The sequence below is a fragment of the Anguilla anguilla genome, chromosome 2 (genome assembly GCF_013347855.1).
Source record: "Anguilla anguilla isolate fAngAng1 chromosome 2, fAngAng1.pri, whole genome shotgun sequence".
In the NCBI taxonomy this organism is placed as follows: Eukaryota; Metazoa; Chordata; class Actinopteri; order Anguilliformes; family Anguillidae; genus Anguilla; species Anguilla anguilla.
Genome location: NC_049202.1, coordinates 29,749,243 through 29,772,764, shown reverse-complemented (window position 1 = coordinate 29,772,764; position 23,522 = coordinate 29,749,243). Strand labels below are relative to the sequence as shown.

The following is a 23,522-nucleotide window of genomic DNA, read 5'->3' as shown; positions in this document are numbered from 1 at the left end:
AAGAGTAGACAGTCTGTCCTTATGTATTTTTCACTTTATTCAGACAAGAGAAAAGCAGAGGGTTACAGATGAGAAAGGGATCCCAGAAAGTGCCTGGGTGGGAACTGTATATGAAACATACGAAAACTCATGATATTTACCACTTTACGTTCCAACTGCTGATGAAAAGAAATGAAAGCATCAGGCATTGGATTACAATAAAGCTTCATCATGCGTCGTGCCCAGCTACTTACTACAATTTTAGAAAAATGCAGAAGCAACATAATTCCCACTCTGGTTATTCACACAGTGAGCAAACACCTGGGTAGCTAGTCAGCTAGACAGTTTGAATATATACAAATGATGAACACGAGCGCTTTCATTGAGGAATACTTTGCAATAATATCATAATGAAGTTCATACATTATGATTAAAAACCCAAAGATCCCAACTATGAGAATGAATATTAATCCCCATTCATATTTATTTACTTACCCAAGACAACTTTCATGTATAAAATTTTGTATATATAATTCAATCAGGCAACTGGATATTCACTGAATTGATTCAGGATAAATTCCTTCCTAAAAGCTGCAAGAATGGCTTTTGCAGAATAAATTATATTTATCAGTCAGTGGGACCTATAATTAAATAAAATACCACACTTGAATCTTCTTTCTTCTTTATTTGTTCATTTTTGTATAGTAATTGATGATAAATATATGCTGCATTAAAGGACTGAAGTGGATCTATGCTGAAACCTGCAATAGAGTTGGCTTAGTGATGTGATGCGGAGCTTGAGCACAGAGCTGAGGGTCGGTGGTACTCTTACACATTCACACAATTTTCACACGCAAACAGAAAGCAGGCAGTTAACACAAATCCACAACAACAAAGTTAAAATTACAAGATAAAAATAACAGTTTATATCAACTTTTGAATAAAATATCTTTAAAGCAGTAACACAGCACTTAAGTGACAACCTCTTCAAGGCCAAGGAGAATGATTTTGGGGGAATTTTGGAAGAGGGCAGCTCGATTCTGCTGCTCCCCCTTTTTCACCCAGTGGCCATAAATCCGGAAGGCACAACCATCGATAAGCTTGCGTACTCCTCGCAGAGAGTAGGGATCCCTGGTCAGGAGCTGCCGTGTTAGTGGTCTGACACGGCGATAGCGACTGTAAACTCGAATACAGGCCAACACTGTCAAGATCAGTACCTAGAGGAGAGAGATAATGAGAACACAGTAACAAACTGAAAACTTCAAAACATTATCTAGAGGTGAGAATTAATGTACACACAGCAACAAACACTTCAAAACAATACCTAGAAGAGAGAAAGGATTAATGTACATTACACACTAATTAGAGCCAAGTTGCCCTGGGCTGCTACATCTGGACTTTTTTTAACCATTCACTGTCTGTAAAGCAGGGTTTTCTTTTACCAGCTACTATAATTTATTTCAGAACAAATTTTTTTTTTTGTGTGCATATTTCACATTGTGTCATGCTTTCACTTTGCACAAGCTTGCATAAGTATTTACTGCTCAAGCCTCATGACATGGCATGAAAAATACATACAAACCTGAGCCAAGAGGTCAGCAAGGCATACATTGCCTTTGGAAAGTATTCGGACTCGTTCACTTTTTACACATTTTGTTACATTACAGCCTTAATCTAAAATTGATTAAATTCATTTTTATTCTCATCAATCTACACACAATACCCCATAATGACAAAATGAAAACAGTTTTTTAGAAATTTTTGAAAATTTATAAAAAAATAAAAAACTGAAATATCACATTTACATAAGTATTCAGACTCTTTGCTATGACACTCAAAGTTGAGCTCAGGTGAATCCTGTTTCCATTGATCATACTTGAGATATTTCTACAACTTGATTGGAGTCCACCTGTGGTAAATTCAATTGATTGGACATGATTTGGAAAGGCACACACCTGTCTATATAAGGTCCAACAGTTGACAGTGCATGTCAGAGCAAAAACCAATCCATGAGGTCGAAGGAATTGTCCGTAGACCTCCGAGACAGGATTGTGTCAAGGTACAGATCTGGGGACACAGTGGCCTCCATCATTCTTAAATGGAAGAAGTTTAGAACCACCAGGACACTTCCTTGTGCTGGCCGCCCAACCAAACTGAGCAATCGGGGGAGAAGGTCCTTAGTCAGGGAGGTGACCAAGAACCCGATGGCCGCTCTGACAGAGCTCCAGAATTCCTTTGTGGAGATTGGAGAACCTTCCAGAAGGACAACCATCACTGCAGCACTCCACCAATCAGGCCTTTATGGTAGAGTGGTCAGCCACTCCTCAGTAAAACATGACAGCCCGCTTGGAGTTTGCCAAAAAGCACTTAAGCCGCGTTTCCACCAAAAGTACCCGGAACTTTTAGTCCCAGGAACTACCTTTCAAGGAACTAAAAGGTTCCTTCGGCCCATTGTTGTCTGCGTTTCCACCGCGGTCTAAAGTCCCGTGAAGATTAGGCAAATTAGCCCACTGACGTATGAAAAAGCGACGTTGTCGTCGGTCCATTTGTCCTATGATTTTTTCTGTAACCCCATACTATCACCGAAGTAGCCTACATTATTTTCTAATAACCGGGACAAACTGGAGGGGTTTATTCCACTTATATACAACGGGTTACCAACAATGACTATATATGGTTACTTTTGTATTTATTGATTTTTATCGATTTAATCACCTGGAATTGAAATATTCTTCTGCAGCCGTTTGGGCATATTTTACCGTTGTCAAGCAAAACTGTCGTTGGTAGTTGAACTTGGACCGTTGTTATGCAACAAATAGGATATAACAGGCCAATATTCAGATTGTAACTGTTTTATATATCCTCTCAAACACATTCATTATGTTTTTATGCGAACATTCACTTTCATGTCTTGACATCCGAGGCGACAGAATGCATTCACATTTCCAATATAGCTGGCAACAACAGCAGAAAACATGCACACGTTGTAAACAATTTGCTGTTTGATTACTTTCTCATCGTCAATTCCATATAAGCTAATCGCAAAATGACAAGAATAGAACGAAAACTCGGACTTGCGTGAAAATTTAAATTAGCAGTGGTACAGCCACCGTTTGCTTTCCTTCCAAGCTACCGCTAGCCGAGCAGCGAAGTGTGCCCTCCAGATGCGAACTATGCACCATAAATTAGTCCATAGTCTTCCTCGTCTTTTTGTGGAATTGAAGAATGGCAGAGTAAAATTACGGCAGTCTGAAAAAGCTAAAGGGACGATTACTAGAATTAACCTGTTATTTTACCCTGACAAAAAGTGCGGAAGGTGATTTCCAGTTTGCTTTTACTGTACCACCAATGTGAATTACGCAGAACTACCGTATACCTCACATAACTGTATCAAACGTTTTGAGTCAATTACAATTACGTAATATGCTGTCCCAGCACGAATGCTTAGCATTTTATAAAACGAATACTAAGGCAAGAAAAGAGCAGAAGAGCACACGTTATAATTCCAAGACGTTGGCAGGCTATAACCAAAACTAGGCTACTGCACCGCATAACATACAAGTTTGATTTGAAGTTATTATGAAAATAAATCGGTTTGCAGCTGCAGATTTTTAAACATGGCGGTTGAAATAAAACACTGCAAGTAGTCGACCAATCAGAAATTTTCAACGCTTGCGCCCCACCCCAAAGGTTCCGGTACTTTTGGAAAGTACTACCCCCCGAGCAGGAACTTTTTTGGGGGTAAAATAAAGCCCCCGGAACTAAATTTAGACCCTAGTTCCTGCGGTGGAAACGCGGCTTTAAAGGACTCTCAGACCATGAGAAACAAGATTCTCTCGTCTGATGAAACCAGGATTGAACTCTTTGGCCACAATGCCAAACGTCACATCTGGAGGAAACCAGGCACCGCTCATCACCTGGCCAATACCATCCCTAAGGTGAAGCATGGTGGTGGCAGCATCATGCTGTGGGGATGTTTTTCAGCGGTTGGAACTAGGAGACTAGTCGAGGGAAAGATGAACTGAGCAAAGTACAGAGAGATGAAAACCTGCGCCAGAGCTCTCAGGACCTTAAACTGGGGTGAAGGTTCACCTTCCAACAGGACAGCTAAGCACACAGCTAAGACAACGCAGGAGTGGCTTCCAGACAAGTCTGTGAATGTCCTTGAGTGGCCCAGCCAGAGCCCGGACATGAACCGGATCGAACATCTCTGGAGAGACCTGAAAATAGCTGTGCAGCAACGCTCCCCATCCAACCTAACAAAGCTTGAGAGGATCTGCAGAGAAGAATGGGAGAAATACCCCAAATACAGGTGTGCCAAGCTTGTATTGTCATACTCAAGAAGACTTGAGGCTGTAATTGCTGCCAAAGGTGCCTCAAGAAAGTACTGAGTAAAGGGTCTGAATACTTACTTATACTTATGATATTTCAGTTTTTTATTTTTAATAAATTTGCAAAAATTTCTAAACCTGTTTTTGCTTTGTCATTATGGGGTATTGTGTGTAGATTGATGAGAATAAACATAAATTTAATCAATTTTAGAATAACGCTGTAACATAACAAAATGTGGAAAAAGTGAAGGGGTCTTAATACTTACCGAAGGCACTGTACCATAAAATGGTAATGTTGGACTGGGATTGCTTGTGGTTTTGAAGTTCTTACCTTGGCAATCATATCCAATTAACATTTCTACAACAGAAGCATTGAGCCTGCCAATTAATTCAAGATTTTATACTGGTACCTCAGGAGTACAGAAGTACCAGAAGAGTGAACTACTGGTCTACAGCCACATATCTAGTAGCTATAGAGCTAGAAACTGTAGATCAATAAATTATATTTCACACTGGAACCTACACAAAATCTGCAAAAGGTCAAATCCTTTAAGAATGGATGTAACTAGAACATGGTTTATTTTTAAACACTGTTTTCACTGGATCCCTGAACTCATTCTGTGCTGCATTGTTTTCAATTAATCATATCTGGTGATCAGGCAATAATTGCCTATACTGTCATGCATGTTCATTTGGTTCGCATTGTTAAAGTTAGAATTTGCAGAAATCGACTGTTACCAGAACGGCACATGATACTAGACGGTTCAGACTGGTTGTGTGTGCCCAGAACAGAAAGAAAACTTTTCGATTGCAGATGGAAAATGACTATTCTGGCATTGCTAAATCCTCCACCAGTTAAGATTCAGTATTTTCCAGCTTTAAATAAGAAATAAAATATTTGACACCATCAGATTTCCATGAATGTGTATGGAAATATTGTCACCAGTATATTAAGGCATTGTGTCACTTCTTGTATCATAATTAATGCATAAGCAGGTAGCTTTAGTCTAGATTCCAAAGGCTCATAGACAATCTGTAAAACTTACATTTTTTAGCATGGGTTTGCTGCAATCTAATCCAGGATTTGGCTAGACTTGATATTCACCCCCCCTCAACCCCCCACCCCCCCTGCCCCCTTATATACTTCTCTAGTGTTCTGCTGCCTAAAAAAATAATCTCAAAGTTCCACAACAGGTCCTGGTCTTCAAAACAGCATGAGAACAAATTACTGAACACACAGCTGTTTTACTTGACCTATACGGTAATACTGACAAGATAAAATCACCCTGAATGTCTTGCGGGGGCTAAAGTGGCGCATTTCCTCTCTTTGGTATTGGCGAAAGAAAGGATGAGCCAGGGACTGCTCTGCAGTGAGACGAACAGACGGCTCCACCACCAGCAACCTGGAGATCTAAGGACAGGGAGAAACAGAGGTAGGAAGTGGCTTATTTGAGGTACATCTAGCATATCAAGGACATTTTCCAAAAATGTTGTTGAGACCTGCTATAACTTTGCTCATGGCCTTATTCAATGACATCATCTCAGTTTTTTAGTTGTTCCCCATTATCCCCAAGATATTCCTCTTATTTTGTGTGTTACTAGGTATTTCTGTTGACATTTAAATCAAGTTTATCCTTTTGTTTAACACACTGCAGTATCTATTTAGTACTCAAAATTCAAAGGCATGACAGACAACAAGCTGACATTTGCATTTTGACATTTCATTTAGAAGATCATAGTCTCGCATAGCCAGACCTATCTCCACACTTTGTTTCAGCGCTGGCTCAACCCATTATCATTATCATCATAGGGAAAAAAAATGCTCTGGTTTGTTTGTATTTCTTTAAACCAATCACAATCATCGCTAAGCCCAGGATGCAGCCCTTGCAAAAACGGTAACATGCAGATAGTGGAAGGGGAGGAGAATTCTGACTGAAATAGTCAGCCAATGGCAGGCTTATACCCACAGTCTATATCCTGTGAGTCAGACTAAGACGATCACTGCATGCATTGGAGCATATATGAATGCATAATCAGTTTTACAAATCACAATTTTACACGGATATTAAAAGTATCATCATGGTGATGACTAATCTTGGTATTGACTAGGAAGAATAGTAAGGCACACCACTTTAGGTAATGTATTTCATTTCATTTAATTGTATTTCATAATGTATTCCTCCCAGCCTGGCACATGGGTGGTGCTCCAGCACAATTTGAACCACATGTGTAGATGTGCCATGCTGGGAGGAACAAAGAACTGGACCTTGTACACTCTGGTGTCTCCCTCTCCCATTTCAGCATGCAGTGTACCCCCACAGGAAATTACATTGTTGCACAAAAATTGCTTATATTTTTGCAGACATTTTGGAATGATACAGATTGTACTCAATGCTCTGCAATTCACCCTTAGTGCTTGGCCCTCCACATCACTTCTTGCAGCTATACTCTTATTCTTATTATATACAGAATGAATGGAGAATGAAAAGTAAAATACAGAAATGGTGAATGTTGAGCCATGTGATAACTTGTGTAAAAGTGATGCTATTTCAGCCAATAGGACACATAGAAACAGTACATGTGATGCTATTTCAGCCAACAGGACAGAGAAAGCACAAAATACACCATTTTGTGCTTGGGAAGTAAGTCATCAAGCCGATTAGAAACAGCAAAATACTTCTAATAGTGGCAACAATAATATAACAACAGACAGGAATCGTACATTTATAAAACAGTTTTCAACTGCAAATTGGCATACCGACATGGAAATTGCATTTAGCTTCCGGTATCGTGAAGCCAGTTGGCTATGTCAATGTAATCTTGTCTATATAACCACACTACGTTTAAAAAATGATACCATGTCATTCTACAGTCAATATCTGGGACTAAATATTGAATATATACACAACATTTTATAACTCAGCGTAACCACAAGTTCTCATAATCACATTCACTTAATGAATTTTTTGGAAAATATTATTCTTGAGAACTACTGAGCATGGCTAAGGCATTTGTTTGCTGATAGACTCAGCTGATACTGTTTTCTGGAAAAAGTCAGAATAGGAGAATGACAGCATTGATTCTCTGTCACTGTCTCCATCTACTGAACACAGATAAGACTTCTTCGTCGATACGTAAGAGTTACCGCTCAAAATATTTACGTTATACACGTTATTTTTAAAATTGAGTGACTTTAAATTAAATTTGCTTATATATTTGCAGACATTTTAGAATGATAAAGACTGTACTCAATGCTCTGCAATTATCCCTTAGTGCTTCTTGCAGCTATATTCTTATTCTTATTATATAGAGAATGAATGGAGAATGAAAAGTAAAATACAGAAATGGTAAATGTTGAGCCATGTGATAACTTGTGTAAAAGTGATGCTATTTCAGCCAATAGGACACATAAAAACAGTACATGTGATGCTATTTCAGCCAACAGGACAGAGAAAGCACAAAATACAACATTTTGTGCACTATAAAATAATGAGGATATTTCACAATGAAATGTAAGCGTTCTTTGGTAGTTCTGTAGGGTTTGCGTTTCATGCACTGGATGTGAAGTGAAAGCTAGAACACTGCCAAAATGTGGTGGATGGTTGAATATTGTTTTAATGTTATCTCATCCCCATACAAGAAAACATTACATACTGTCGAGTACAGAAAAGAGAGTTAATGATTACACATTTAGGTACTGTGCCACATTGTGTGATAATGTTTTTGCATTATTTTTAAATCTGATATCAATGTATCATCTCAAACCTTCATTTATATTCTTTATAATGGACAAAAAGCATTTTATTCATTTCTGGAGAGATTTTGAATATGTTTCTGGACCTCTAGATATTTTATACCACTGCACTGATGGAAAGCTTGTAATTCCCACTTGAAAATGATGTATTGAGTCAAAACAGTTGATTTGTAGGTAAATACATGATTATATTGTGATTTACAGCAATGCGTAATTTTGACATTTTGGATAGATTTGAAGACACTGTGCACACTTTCTTACTTTTGGCTTCATAGGTCTTTGGTAGTTCTGCATATCCACCGTCAGATACGCACTTGTGGTCAAGGAGTTTTGATCCAGGACATGCACATTGCAAACTAAACAAAGAGCAAATTAATTTTGGATTTTTTACCTAGACAACTGCATTTGTGGCACTTTAATTACAGAGTTTGAAACTACCTCTGGAGACAATGTCAGCACAAGAACTGTTCATAAAGAGCTTCATGAAATGGATTTCCATGATCGAGAAGCCGTACACAAGCCAAAGATCACCATGTGCAATGCCAAGCGTTGGCTGGTGTGGCATAAACCACACCGCCATTGGACCCGAACAGTGGACATGTGTTCTCTGGAGTAATGAAACACGTTTCACTATCTGGCAATAGAACGCTACCTGCCCAAGTGTATAGTGCCAACGGTAAAGCCTGGTAGAGGAGGAAAAATGGTTTGGGCCCCTTAGTTCTGTTGAAGGGAAATCTTACTGTTACAGCATACAATGACATTCTAGAGAATTGTGTGCTTCCAACTTTGTGGCAACAGTTTGGGGAAGGCCTTCAGTTTCCTGTTTCAGCACGACGGGGCCCTCATGCACAAAGTGAGGTTCATAAAGAAGTGGTTTGCCGAGTTTGGAGTGGAAGAAATTGACTGGCCTGCACAGAGCCCTGACCTCAACCCCATTCAACACCTCTGGATGAATTGGAAAGCCAACAGCAAACCAGGTAATTGCCAGTCTCATTAATGCTCTTCTGGATGGAAGCAAATCCATGCAGCAATGCTCCGACATCTAGTATAAAGCTTTCCCAGAAGAGTGGAGGGTGTTATAGCAGAAAAGGGTGGACCTGGTCCATATTAATGCCCAACATTCCGTAAACATATAAGAACAAAAAGCATGTTGTTTGTTATAGAAACTCAAGAGTGTAACTGCTGCTACATTTATATAGATGGGGACACCACGTGTTTTGGTCACCTAGCACCCAATTCCCGCTAGAATATACTCCAAAAACCATACTAACTTTTTAAGATAACGTTTTTAAATGATGATGTATGATCGGATTTATTGCAAATAAAAGTAGAGCCTTATACCAGAAAATTACTTCCCAAACAGTTTTTTGGACATGGCTACAGAAGCTGTATCGTACATAAAGTTATTGACTGTGTTTCATTTATTAAGTGTTACACTGGAAGGACTTCTCAATGTTTGTGAGAGGAGATAATCATTTTAAAACACATTACATTTTTAGGAACAGCTGCCTGTTAAAGAAATTGAGAGATGGTGACTCTGGAGATAGTTGGTTATTGGATGCGGAATTAAACAACTTGAAATATAAAAATGTGTTGCCGCATATTTTCAATTTAGCGGGGTATTTACTAAGATTGGTTATGCAGATGAGCATACCTGCTGCTGAGTTCATATAAATTCACTTCCGTCATTAAAGATGTGTCTTGCAAATGGGAGGAAAGCAACATTGTCATACTGCTCCAAAACGTTTGTGCAGTGATATGTGGTATTTTACTTTCTATATCTGACCAGTTCTGTCAGATGTTCTTTGGTCTTCCAGATCTAGCCTCTACTTCAACAGTTCAGCTTAACTTCCATTTCTTAATGATTTAATAAAAATAAATAAATGTATACATAAATAATAAAATAAAGTAATGCATAAATAAATAAATAAATGGATAAATAATTAAAAGGCCAAGGAAAAAGAAAATTTAATTTTTTTCCCCCTGTATTTATTTATTTTTTTGTTAATCTATTTTGACATTCAGGGCAGGCATAGCAATCAAACTCAGAGGAGGAGATGTACAGGTCCTTAGTTGGACAGTTAAGGACAAAGGATAAACAAATAAAATTTGCATATACTCAAGGGGAAATGGCACTCACAACAATCAATGGAATACAATGGAAATCCCCAATAGCTAGCTAGTTATCTAGTTCAGAACACCTGTAATTAAGAACGTATTGCTTCCTAGATAAGGGGAATAATTCCACGAGCCATCCCTCTAGCTAGCAAGGTTGATGTACTCTTTCCAAGCTCATCTCCTGGAGAACTGACTGGAGATAGGAAGCGACTAACAAACAAAAGTGTGGTTATTTCGATTCAGCCTGAAAATGTTTGCTTAATTTTCATTAATTATTCAGCCAGCAATTGCAAATTTAGCCACTTAGCATGCTAAAAAGCTTACGATACCACCCTCCCCACCCAGGACCCAAAGGTGGGGTCTCGTCAGTGAAGAGGGAAGTGGCATATTTTTAATATAAATATAGATATGTAATGTGTTTTTAGACCAGTGTTCCGTGAATATGTGTTATTGTTACTTTAATAAAGCTTTTAAATAAGTTGCCTGCAGACAGGCTGTTTAACAGGCTGCACTGAAAGGGGTGGGGTGGGCTCTTTCCTTCATGCATGTTGTATAAGGGAGGAAAATTACAGTGGTTATATTTGGTGTTGCTCCGGCAGAGGCAATTTAGCATTTGTTTTTGTTTTCCCACAGGAACAACTTGTTCACACAACCACCACCAGGAGGCAAAATGGGACTCACGAATAAACTAGAACAGTGGCTTGAGGTCAAATTACCGTTGCTCTTATTTCAATGGGAAAGGAGAGCAAAATACATATTTAGTGACAAGCTGCAAATAGGGACATGCTTGTTACCCATAACATTTTTCCTGTGTATTTGAGTGAAATGTACGTCCATAAATGTTTATCCAGCGAACTTTGTGGTCAGTCTGTGAAACTGAACAGATAATTTTGTACACAGCCTATAGGCTAATGTCATCCATGTTAGTTTCACTTAGGATATAGGGGAGAGTTGGTATGAATGTAATGCATCATAAATGTAACACGGTCAATAACTTTTTGTACACTGCTGCTACAGTCGCTGTTTTAGGACTGTATATGCACAAGTCAGTTCTATACAAAATGATTAATGGAAAGGAAACAGCCACCTGGTCACATGCATTTATTATAAGCACACACCAGATTAGACTGGTCTTAATGCATAAACTATGGCCAAATTAATTTAAATTTTCATTTATTTCATGTAAGAAAACCTAATCTTAAATAAAATGGTCTGTTGTCAATGAGATAAATGCATCCTTTTGAAATGCTGTAAAACAATGAACGTAACTTTATTCACATGTCACTACAATGTCTTACAACAGTAGGCTACATGGAAGTTTTGAAGTACAGTAATTTATGGTAATGGTTCATACGTTTATAACTTGACTCGATTAAGGTATGAACGTAAATGAAACAGGTAATTACTACTGACATGCTAGAGCTGTTTTAAGTAAAATTTCATAGTGCTAGGCTAAATATTTTCTGAAAAAATGAGCTAAATCCAAAAACATTTATACCGACTCTCCCCAATGTCTGCAAGAAGTAGCTATACAGTAAAATAGTTTTTCATTTAGAATTATTCAAGATAAATTGCCCATAATCGTGTCTCTCCTGACAGTGTCTATTCCGTCGTTTACCGAATAGGGGAAATGAACAATTATTGAAATTACTGAACTATTCAAATAAACATCTATTGTTTAGCATTTTGATGTGTGGAAAATTATTATTTTTTAGACATCTTTGAGAGAGACAGACAAAGATGTGCGAAGACAAGAGACGCCAGCAACAAGCAAGCGAGGGGAACGTGAAACCTGACCCCATGATATTTTCAATAAAAAATAGTAGTTAGTTTTGTATTCAATGGTTTTTACTGGTAGACGTAAAAAGAGAATGTAAGAAGAGTCTCTCGTGGTACCTTCTCAAATGCCTTTTGGAAATCTAAGTATATAATATCATAACTCTTACAAACAAAACACTTGGTAGCTTCTTCAAAAAATAACAGAAGGTTTGTCAGGCATGACCTTCTTTTGCGAAAACCATGCTGGCTATGCCTTAGGATGTTGCTATTTTCAAGAAATACTTCTCTAATGATAAATTCCAGTATTTTGCATGTGATGCAAGTTAAACTGACAGGCCTGTAATTTCCTGGATCAGTACAGTCCCTTTCTTATATATTGGTATTATATTACCTTGCTTCCAGTCCACAGGTATTTCTCCAGCTTCTAAGGACTGTCTAAAAATACCTGCCTCTGGTTTAAAGATGATCACACCTAATCTGAGTACTCTTGGGTATATGCCATCATGTGACAGATGGCACGGTGGCACAATTGAAACTAGCCTATAAGAGGCTGGCACCATCAGAATTCCAACACAAATAAAGCACTCTATGTACTCACTGCTTTGAGAGGTATCCAATGAGTCTTCATGTACAAAATGATCTCCTTCAACTTCAGCTCCCGAGATCGCAACTTGTGTACCCTTCTCTCCTGCTCCGTTTTCTGTTTGGTCATCTGCATTTTGATACACTTAGGTGTAGCTAGCACTCCTCTTTGCTCTCTTCCTCAGCTAGCTTACTGACTTTACACAGACATATTTCCCAGCAACCTTTGCATATCAGAAAATAACAGTAGTACCAAAGAAATGACCACAACTTATCGAATTGAATAGTTTAAACAATATGTTTTCTGCAGAATGGGCATATAGGTTAAGTTTTACATGATCACAGACTATTATACAAAGAACATGTACTAACCATGACAGAGACACTGTAAGTTTGCTTATTGAATCATATATAAAACAGACAGTACATTTATATGTCTTTACTATTAAAGATCGTATTTTGTGATGTTCAATGACTGACTGAAATGTCATTAAGAGCTTGTGCATGAAATTCCTTTTTTTGCGTAAATTACTGCTAGTTATGAAAGTGTTTATCATGTTTTTAAATGTGAGTGTTTTTAATGGGGAGTTGTAGACATGTCAGACGTAACTGTATGTCGGTAGAGAATAAGGTTTGTTAACATGACTTTGAAATGTGGCGTTTAAGCAGTTAAACAGTAGAATCCCCAGAGCGGTCAGCTTTTTTAAGTTTTTAAGAAAATCAATATATCTGTTGTCATGAATTGCATATAGCTCCCCATTCGTGCCTTTTGGTAAACATATGCATTGAGCATTCTGATGTAATTTCAGTGGTAATATTGCATAAGGGAATGAAGTTATAAACACCTACTGAATTAAGTGGGCATGAACGGCTTTGCAATAAGACGTTCTTTAATACGTCATTGGCTTGTGCTTTTATAGAAGGCAGTCCAGTAAGCACAATTCAGCTCTGGTTTTATTCCATATGGCCTGACTATATCCTAGCTGGCTATAAAACTTTCACACTGCAACCAAATGTAGCCGGTTAACCAAACGTCTGAAGGTATGGCATAATACAAGCAAACGTTCTGTGTAAAACTGGCTAGACTTGGTTCACAAGGATCCACAAAAATTATACAGTCGCATAAGCAATAGTTTAAAAGTAATAGTGAATTATTAGTTAGCAAATAAGTGTGCATACCAAATTAAAGCTTTATCTGAGCCTCAGGTGGGATTTGGTCCTCCGCCTCAACAGTCCCCAGGCAAGGACATTATCAGTGAGCCAACAACTAACTAGTGGCAACAGCTGTGAATTATCTTGGTAAAGAATGCGTATATCCAGTTTGTGTCTTTATTTGATGTTTTAATTGGTTGAGGAACCTAAATCCTCCAATGGGGAGACATATTCTTTATGGTCCTCGAGCATTGGTGATGGTGCAATCAGGCAGGAGAAAAGAAGAAGGAAAAAACACAAAATCCCCTAAGTTTGGGGCATTATTGTCTGGACATGTGAAGTTGTTTGTGAATTCTGTCTGTTGAAATGGGGTCAGAAGGTACAGAAATGAATGTTTTTAATGGCTGAGAAGCAGTGGTCATTGTGGTTTTCTGTAGGGAACGCTAAAAAGTGGTAAATTCTCAGTGCTGTATAGGTATGGGGCATGCCGCCCCATTAAGCCGTAACATACCTGCCATCCCAACAATTGGACAAGAGTTACCATATCCATAAAAAATATTGAATAGCGGCTACACTAATACCAACCCAATATTCTCCGGGGCTTTATTTTTCCCAAATACAAATGTTATCTCCAAATCACAGAGCTAAGCATTCATCTAAAGATAGCAAAACACTCCAAAATACAACGTGGCGTAACGTCAAGTACAGTAGTTACAGTACAGTAGTACAGTAGCCCCCTACTGTCAAAAAACCCGCAAGGCATTTCCCTCTGGCTGGAATAACCTCTACAGCAGGGACAAATGCGTCAAATTAAACTTTAAACTACTGTAATATAGCATACCCCTGTTTGTTGGGACTGAGATTGTGGTTGGGTGATTTTTGTTCTCGGGGTCCTGACGCTGGGCCAGACCAGTTGAAATTAAGGAGGTGGCAGCTTCATGTTACTCTAAATCAATCCAGTATTGCTGGCGACCGCCTACGTGTGGTTCTATGTCAGTTAAAATATTTTCTGTTTAGCCCTGCTTATTGAAATATGACCAACATGTATTACTGGTAGCTCATGCCTTAAAAACAAGCTCAGGTTCCCAGTGTGACTATTCCCCGGAGAGAAATAAAAACTTTATTTTCGGGAAAAATATTAATCCCTAGGGCTCACCAGGTCCTTGACGGTGTCAGACCTATCATCCCACTCAGGAGAGCTGAACTGGTAACGTCCCTCCATGATCATCCTCAGCATCAGCATCTGCTTACGGTGCCAAAAGGGTGGGGACCCTGCCAAAAGGGTAAACAGGATCACCCCACATGCCCACCTGTGAAAAGGAAAGAACAATGAAGGCCATAGAGCAATTGATCTGAGATGCCACAGGGTGAGAAGGGGAGAGGCACTGTATAAAGACAGTAAAGCCAGAGGGGAACACCATACAGAGGGAGGTAGAAAACAGGAGAAGTCACCAGGAAGAGTTACACTGCGAGGGTTAGGGAGTGATTCCATACAGATGAATAGAGAAGGCAAGCATCTAAGGCAATGGAGGGAGTAAGAAACAGTAAGGAAGAGCCGCCACCAAAATGTGTTTAAATTTTTGTTGGAGACTCACAGGTCAACCTCTTGACCGTATCCTGGGTGAGTCTCATCCATGGAACATTTCAGGATTTCAGGAGCTAGATAACCGGGAGTCCCACACAACTCTGAAAGGATGAGAAAAGGGAAAAGGAGAGGCATACAACCTCTCAATGTAAAACACATGCAATGCAAAATTGTCAAAAAAATTCACATATACAATTCACATAGGATTTTGTTAATTTTTTTTTTTTTTAAAGCAGCCAAATGTTCTTCTGAAAGCTAAGATTGACCTACAGTACAAGTGATGAAATGCAGAATTAAGTAGTGAATATAGTTTGTAGCTGGCATCCAAAATGTCCAAAAGATTTCCTTGAAGAAGTGTACCTTTAAGAAGAAGCATACCAAATTCCAAAATTAAGCTCAATGACAATTAAGCTTATTGTCAATTATTCAAGAAATACCTTTGTAAAGAAATAATTGCAAATCTGTTTTTGTAGCAAATTACATCTGATTCATATGCAGTTGATAAAGATGGACAACAGAGCATTTTGTGTTGCCAAAAAGGGAAATGGGACGCTCTAGTGGACAGAGTCGGCCCTACACACAGGCAGAGTGTGGCAGCTAAAGCTCATTCCAATGCTACCCATCATGTCTAATCACTGGGCCTTAATAAGAAGGTCATGCTACAAGGCATAAGGGGGGAGGTTTAAGGGGGGTGGTTTTCCACTGCTGCCTGTCACTGCAAGGCCTGCGGGCCTCCAAAAATGTCCCACTCATGCTGCCAAGTCAGGTCACAGGGATGGGCCTGCCCTAAACCACCGGTCTTATCTGTCTGGGTCACCAGTGCCTGAAACCAAAGGGCTCGAAGCTAAGGGGGAGGGTATGTGGTGCCAGGACGGGGCATGGGATGCTGTCCACTAGGCAGTGTGACAGCTGAAGCTAATTAGCTCAGCTGCTCCATTGCCTAATCTTTGGGCCTTATAAAAAGGCTGTGCCCCAAGGCCAAAGGGGATTGGTTTTCTGGTGAAACTGCTGAGAGTTGAAGCTTGGGTTTTTGTTTGTGGACTTGTTGAATTTAGTTGGACCGTGGCATTTTTTGGAGCAAAAAAAATTATAAATTACCGTCAGTGCCACAATTATGTGTGTCGCCACAGGTTTTCAATATAGTGGGGTATTTACAAAGACTGGTTATGTAAATGAGCACAGCTGCAGCAAGTTCATTTCAATGCACTGCCAGTATTTAAGTCCAGCTTATGGCAGGAAAGCAACATTGTTGTTCCGCTCAATCGCTGGTGAAATCGGGACATGGACAGTGTCAGGATCCATGGATGCAATGGATAGGCACTGTCACCTTTAAATTTTAACACATTCGTCTCATTAGTAAAAACATTAGAACACAATTTTTCATATTTCAAATTGAATTGTGTACCCAATAGCGACCATCTCCAGAGTCATCATCTGTCAACTTCTCTAACAGACAACTGTTCCTAAAGATGAAGGAGTTATGTGTTTTAAAAAGATTTTAAAAGATTCTCTCCTTTCGCAAATGTACGGGAGAGTCGCCATAAATGTAACGCTTGATAGGCTACAGGTAACATGATCAATAACATAATGTACAATGCGGCTATTGTAGCCATTTCAGGTTTATACATGTGCAATTCTGTAATCTACAACCTCCCAAAGGAATGGAGCAATGTGATAACCTTTGGAAATATTTCCAAAAAATCGTTTTTGAGCGAGCTAAATAAAAAAACTGTTCTGTAAGTAATTTTCGGGTATAAGGCTTTTATTTGCAATAAACCAAAGCATACATCATTTTGAAAATGCTGTCGTTGAAAAGTTAGTATGGTTTTCAAAGTTTATTCTAGTGGGAATTGAATGCTAGGTGACCAAAAAAACAAAGATGCCCCCCTTCTGTATAAATGTATCAGTTGTTAGAATTATAGAGTTGCTATAACCAACCATTTTGTTTTTTTTGCTGTTATATGTTTACAGAATGCTAATGCTAAGAGAAAACGAGAGGGTTTGTACCCAGTGAGGTAATGGACGGGGCTTCAGATTTGGAGATTAGGGACACTAGATGGTATTGAATCCATCAATATGTAGGGTCCTTTTGGGGAGACCTTAGGCATTTTAAATGGTGTTTAATTTCTTTAACCCCTTTGCGCACATGCCAAAAAAAAAATGGCTTAAATGAAGCAAGACATTTGTACCATTTACAATACTAACTTAGATTAGTTTATATTCATCATTTTGGAAGAAATAAAGTGCCACAAATGCAATTGTCTAGGTAAAAAATCAAAAATGTTCTTGCTCTGTTTTAGTTTGCAATGAAATACTGAGCGATCCCATATATACAACAGGTAAAACTATACATGTCCTGGATCAAAAACTCCTTCACCAGAACTACTAAAGTTCTATGAAGCAAAAAGTAAGCAGTGTACCCATCTCCAAATCTATCCAAAATGTCTAAATTATGTGTTGCTGTAAATCACAGCATAATCATGTATTTCACTACAAATCAACTATTTTGACTCAGGAAACTCACTGTTGCATCATTTTCAAGTGGGAATTACAAGCTTCCTGTCAGTAAAGTGGCCTAAAATATCTAGGGGTCCAGAAATATTATAAAGCAAATACATGGGGTAACATAGCTCAGGAGGTAAGGCTGGTTGTCTGGCAGTCAGAGGGTTGCCGGTGTGATCCCCCGCCCTGGGCGTGTCAAAGTGTCCCAACCAGCTGATTGGTACCTTGTATGGCAACCTTTCACCTTTGGTGTATGACAGTGCGTGTGAATGGGTGAATGAGAGGTATCAATTGTAAAGCGCATTGGATAAATGCAGTCCATTTACCATTTACATGTGCCCCTTATGAAGGTTTAAGGTGAAACATTGATATCAGATTTTTTTTTTAAATGCAAAAACATTATCACACAATGTGGTACAGTACCTAAATGTGTAATAATGAACTCTCGTATGAACCATGCGCCTTCCTTTGCGCTCAGATTATCTGCCGTTAAACTAGCAAAAGTGGATTTGGACATGCCCTAAATGCACTTGCGCCATGCGCTTTAGACCATGCGCTTAGATTGTTAAAATATAGCCCAGTATGTGACCACTCAAAAGGGACACCTCTATGCGTAAAACCAATGGTAAGGTTGTATATTTATTCCGTATTTAGACACAGATATTGACAACAGAATGATATGATATAATATTTTTTTTAATTCCTGTTGTTTATTTCAGTGTTCAGTGAACAGTTTTTCACAGCTGTGCTGGCATACCTTTGGCTATTGTTGGCTTTATCTTGCTGCTATGATGGAATACAAATTTTTAGTGGTAAAGAATGTTTTCATGTATGTCCAGATAGACACTATAGGCCAGTGTGTTATGCGTGGGGTGTGTAGTTACAGATGAGGCTGCAGGGAGGGGGTGCTTGGTAAATGGACAACCAACATGACAATGGTGGCGCTTAGAAACATCGTCTTCGGCATAATTGTCCTGAATCATCTATAGTAAAGCTAGAACACTCAAACTCCACTCAACTCAAAATTTGGTTGGTGGAGCACACAATGTCTGAATTGAGCAACCTAGGCATGCCAGCATGCCAACCACAAGGGGTATTGCGCGAAGGGGTTAATAAATGTTAATTTTACTCATAAACGTGTTTGACTTTTTAAGTTAGTTTCAATGTTAAATGTCTAATTTGCTTGCTTTGTTGACATAGCTTCGTCATAGCATCTGGATATTGTGTCAATGGAAAAGAAACTTCTACCTGGTCACAGGCATTTATAATAAGCACTACACCAGATTGGTCTGCATATGGTCAGCTATTTGCTTTGTATAAGCTTACCTGGGTGTTAAAGTCGGACTGAAATTTCTTCGCTTATATTTTGTACTACCCTTGGTGGTAAAATAGGCAGTGTCAGCTGTATTATCAAATCATTTTCAATTTATAATTTTTTGTTTTGAATTATAAAAATTGGTGTTTTAAAAATCACTGCGCCACCTACTGTGCTTATTCCCCCCATTTTTAAAACGTCCGCTTTCTGACGTCAGGAAGCGGTCTCATTTGCATGCAGCCTATCACAGCGTGCATTTGCTTATGATTGACATTGAGGGCTAGGCTGCGTTTGCCACCGTCAAGTCTGGCAAACATGGCACCTTGCAAGCGGCACTGTTGTGTTGAAGGATGCACAATAGTGACTCACTACACGAAATCCCGAAGGACACAAATGTAAAAAACAAGTGGGTAGAATTTTTATCAGGTTCATTAGTGTCAAACAACACAAGAGTCTGCAGTCTGCATTTTAAACAAGACAACTTTTTGAATTGAGCGCAAAAACAGAGTGGATTTTGCAAAGAACTGCGACTGAACCTTGCAGCAGTCCCCACAATTCGATCAAGCACAGTACGGAGCAGTACGGAGGATAACCACAAAGTAAGTTTCTTATATTATCATATTTAGATGTATAATTACTGAGTGTATGAATTACCTTCGCCTGGTTTACAAGGAGGATAGCTAACAGCTACAATCGCTAACGTTAGCTGGCATAGCTGAAAAGCAATCTTAGCATCAAAATAATTATCACACAAAATATAAAGCAACAATTCAGGAAAGCCAAATATTATTTATCTAACTAGCTACTGAGATTTGTTGACTTTGTGCAATATGACAACTCATTTAGCTTTACAGGGTTTTCCGCAGCGCCTTAAGCCGAATGAACGTAAAAACACATCAGATTCAGAATGAATGTAAAAACAACCATGAGAGTTCTATGCGCTGCCAAAAAAATAAAATAAATAATAAAAAAATAAACAAATAAACGAAGAGGTGGCTTTATTAAAAACTATTTTGCAATGGTATAGAATATAAATAATGATACAGTATTTAAAATTTCAGTCCGACTTTAAGAAACAAACAAAAGCAACTTTCTACATCTATTTGGATGTTACAACTCACTTCACAGTAAGCTTGTGCGTCTGTTTTTTACGTACAGTAATTTTTCATGAATAAAGCCCTATGCTTCATAATCTTAGGATGTTGCAGGTTGCACGTTACCAATGGAAATGTGTTTCCTTGATTACAATTATTCCACACCTCTAATGCAATCATACGGACTAAGTGGTATGAATGTAACATCGGACTGCATACCTTGATTTTAATTGTATCTGACTCAAATAAGTTATGAATGTCATTGCAATGGCTAATAACTACTAACATGTCAAAGCTGTTTGGAGCAAAATTGCACAGTGCTAGGTTCAAAATTTTCTGAATAATTGAGCAAAATCAGAAAACTTACATTTATGGGACTCTCCCCTACTCCAACACACTGACGATGTCTCTACTTAAACTAACAAACCATTTATATTTTATTACTTGTTGATGTATTTGGAGTCTGAAGATGTAGCAAATAATAAAAAATGTAAAGGTTCTCAGTTGTTTTAAGCACTTGTACACAAAACTCATTTTCACACGTCTTAAAAAAGGTCTTTTAAAATTTCCCCTAACAGATCCTCACGCTTTTAAAAACCTTCATTAAAATAAAATGTCAAAAATGTGTGCTAGAGATGCACACCACGAACCCCCAAAATAAACGCAACCAAAAATGAACGATTCATAAGGAAATAAAAAATATATACATATAAAGTTTTATAAAGGAAACTTATTGACCTATTAGGCATCAATCACCTTAAAATTAGTAATTTACTGCATTCCACATCTCTCTCTAACAGAGAAATAAAATTACGAAAAACCTTTTATTAGCTGCGACCGCGGCTCTATAGCTCTGTCTGTCGGTCGGTCGGTCCACAAAAAGTGTCCCACCCCGTAGCGGCCACAGTTTTCACCCCAGGAGGCTGAAATTTGGCATGGACGATGGTCATGACCGAAGGTAGAGCTGAGTAACTTTCAAGGCCGCTTGACCAAGAGGGGGCGTGGCCAAATGGATTCACAGATTTGCACAAGATTTTGTGGAAAGGTTGGTCATGAGCCAAAGAAGATGTCACGTGGATGCATGTGCGTATGCGGTCGCAGCTATTGCGGACTCGCGTTTGTTTTGTTGCAAGGTACAGGTAACACCAGTGACAAAAAAGATGGTGCAAGTATGCTTTGAGTGAATGTATAAAAATAATTTAAATACATTAAGGCTTTTTGTATTTATTTAGTTAAAATTCATTAAGTTAAAAAGGAGAATATCATCCCCTAGGTTTTGAGTGACAAAAATGAAATGCATATTGACATATTGCAATTCCAAATACCACTATTCATACAGAATGACCCTTTACAATGCGTTAATCCTTCAGCATAGGCTGTATTTCCCCACAGTTCTAGCACTTACAATGTGTAACCATTCAATAATTATTTTAACTGGTCCAATTTTAAGTTTTTGCCCTGTGTTTCTTTTTTATAGCCTATGCCTCAATACATTCCAGCAGTCCCCTGAAGACTTTACAGATGTTTACCTTCTAAGTGTAGCTAAACATAGGGAGACAACGCATGGAGTTGACGTGGCAGTAAAGCCGGACCGGCCACAGTCACTGTCACGCAGTCATTACTTAAGCCCTATTTTAAGCCAGGAAAACCCCTGTATAACTGTTGTATAAAAACAATATTACACTCAAGGTCATGCTGTAATACTGCATATCAGCACTGCTGAGATGATCTTCAGCCACGGACCTATGACCGAACAACAGCACTTTTAATAGAGGATGCAGAAATATCGACACTGGGTGACAATAAGCAGGAATTACATCTTCCCTTTAGGCCAGAGGTGGCCAACCCAGGTCCTGGAGAGCCGCATGGTCTGCTGGCTTTTGTTTTTACTCGGCACTTAATTGATCGATTAAAGCAGTTGATTACACAGTTAACTCACCTCACCTGGTTTCTTTTGTCTAAGTGGTTGTTGTATTTAAGGTGAAAACAAAAACCAGCAGACCCTGCGGCTCCCCAGGACCAGGGTTGGACACCCCTGCTTTAGGCTTTCAGACAGAAATACACATATATGCTTAAAAACATCTCACCCACCTCTTAATTTCTCTTTAGGCTGCAGTTGGACTGAAAAGCCAAAGTCAGACAGCTTTATGTGTCCCTGGTCATCTAAAAGAATGTTTTCAGGCTTCAGGTCTCGGTGGACAATGTTGACGGAGTGGAGATACTGGACGGCCTCGAGGAGGGCACGCATTATATTCCTGAAAAACAGTCACAGAGACACTGTCAGATCCTTGTAGAAATTATGAAAGAGGTCTGGTTATACTGTAAATGTGGACCCCATGCCAGTGGACTCCAGATGCACAATTGCTGCTGTACGGCAGTTCAGACCCTGAAAGGAAAAAAGACTGTTTACTGTGCTGACAGCAGGTGTGATGAAGAGACAGTGCTCAGGTGCAAAACATCCTACTGAATTAGCATTATGTGAATAATAGGTTCTCCATAATACAATGTAGTCATGTTGGTGGTGGGGAGCTGACTAAAGATCTTGATACCTACGGGGTAGCACCCACCCAGATACAAATGTTAACCTGGTGTGATATGCTTATAGAGATAAGCAGGATACTTGATCAATTAGCTTTTATCTTTTGGGTATATAAGCGGAAACGTGGAATAATTCTGGAAGACTCGTCAACACAGGCTCCTATGCATACGTGTATAGCCATTCAACTCCACACACACTTTTGCACCATTGTATATTGCCATAATTAACATACTATACAATAAAATTGCTTTCAGTTAATTTGGAGTGAGATAACTGAGATAATGTTGAATTAATCCTGTTCCAGCAGCACACCATGTTAGATTACGCTGTTTGGTGTATCGAGTGAGTTTCTTATAGTTGCTGACCCTGATGTTGTTTGGCGGTTTGCTGCCTTCAAATGCTGCTTTCTGTTTAAAACACAACCAGCGTCTCTTCATGACACTAACAACCCCTGGTAGATTGGGTGCCTGAAAATCCACCCATTGAGCTGTGTGCATGGAGCCTGTTCCTCCAACTAATTTCGGTGTGAGCTCTGACATCATGCTTTGGGAGCAAGCACATGCTTTTCTGTGCTTGCATGAATCCATAAAGGAAACTGCACCTATGACTCACAAAAGGGCCATACTCACAAAACATCTTAAGGCTAAAGGAGCTCCTAACTCTTATTCTTACATTACATTACATTACAGGCATTTAGCGGATGCTCTTATCCTGAGAGACTTACACTTTTTACATAGCACTTACATTTCATCCATTTATACAGCTGGATATATATACTGAAGCAATGCAAGT

At 38.9% G+C, this 23,522-nt stretch overlaps 1 protein-coding gene across 5 annotated transcripts in view; it reads right to left on the bottom strand.

Moving 5' to 3' along the window:
- Nucleotides 1–16: 16 nt before the first annotated feature.
- phkg2 (phosphorylase kinase, gamma 2 (testis)) overlaps nucleotides 17–23,522 on the bottom strand; it is a 58,244-nt gene continuing 34,738 nt past the window's right edge. For 2 of the 5 annotated variants that reach the window (XM_035404454.1, XM_035404455.1), the window contains exons 6-11: nucleotides 22,283–22,446; nucleotides 15,291–15,381; nucleotides 14,852–15,005; nucleotides 12,560–12,673; nucleotides 5,596–5,721; nucleotides 17–1,196 (exon numbers count right to left, since the gene is read on the bottom strand). In XM_035404454.1, coding sequence (XP_035260345.1) covers nucleotides 951–1,196; nucleotides 5,596–5,721; nucleotides 12,560–12,673; nucleotides 14,852–15,005; nucleotides 15,291–15,381; nucleotides 22,283–22,446 — 895 coding nt within the window. In that variant the 3' untranslated portion in view covers nucleotides 17–950. Of the gene's footprint in view, nucleotides 1,197–5,582; nucleotides 5,722–8,064; nucleotides 8,421–12,559; nucleotides 12,674–14,851; nucleotides 15,006–15,290; nucleotides 15,382–22,282; nucleotides 22,447–23,522 lie in introns of those variants that run through there. The other 3 variants (XM_035404453.1, XM_035404456.1, XM_035404457.1) reach the window with 3 other exon arrangements.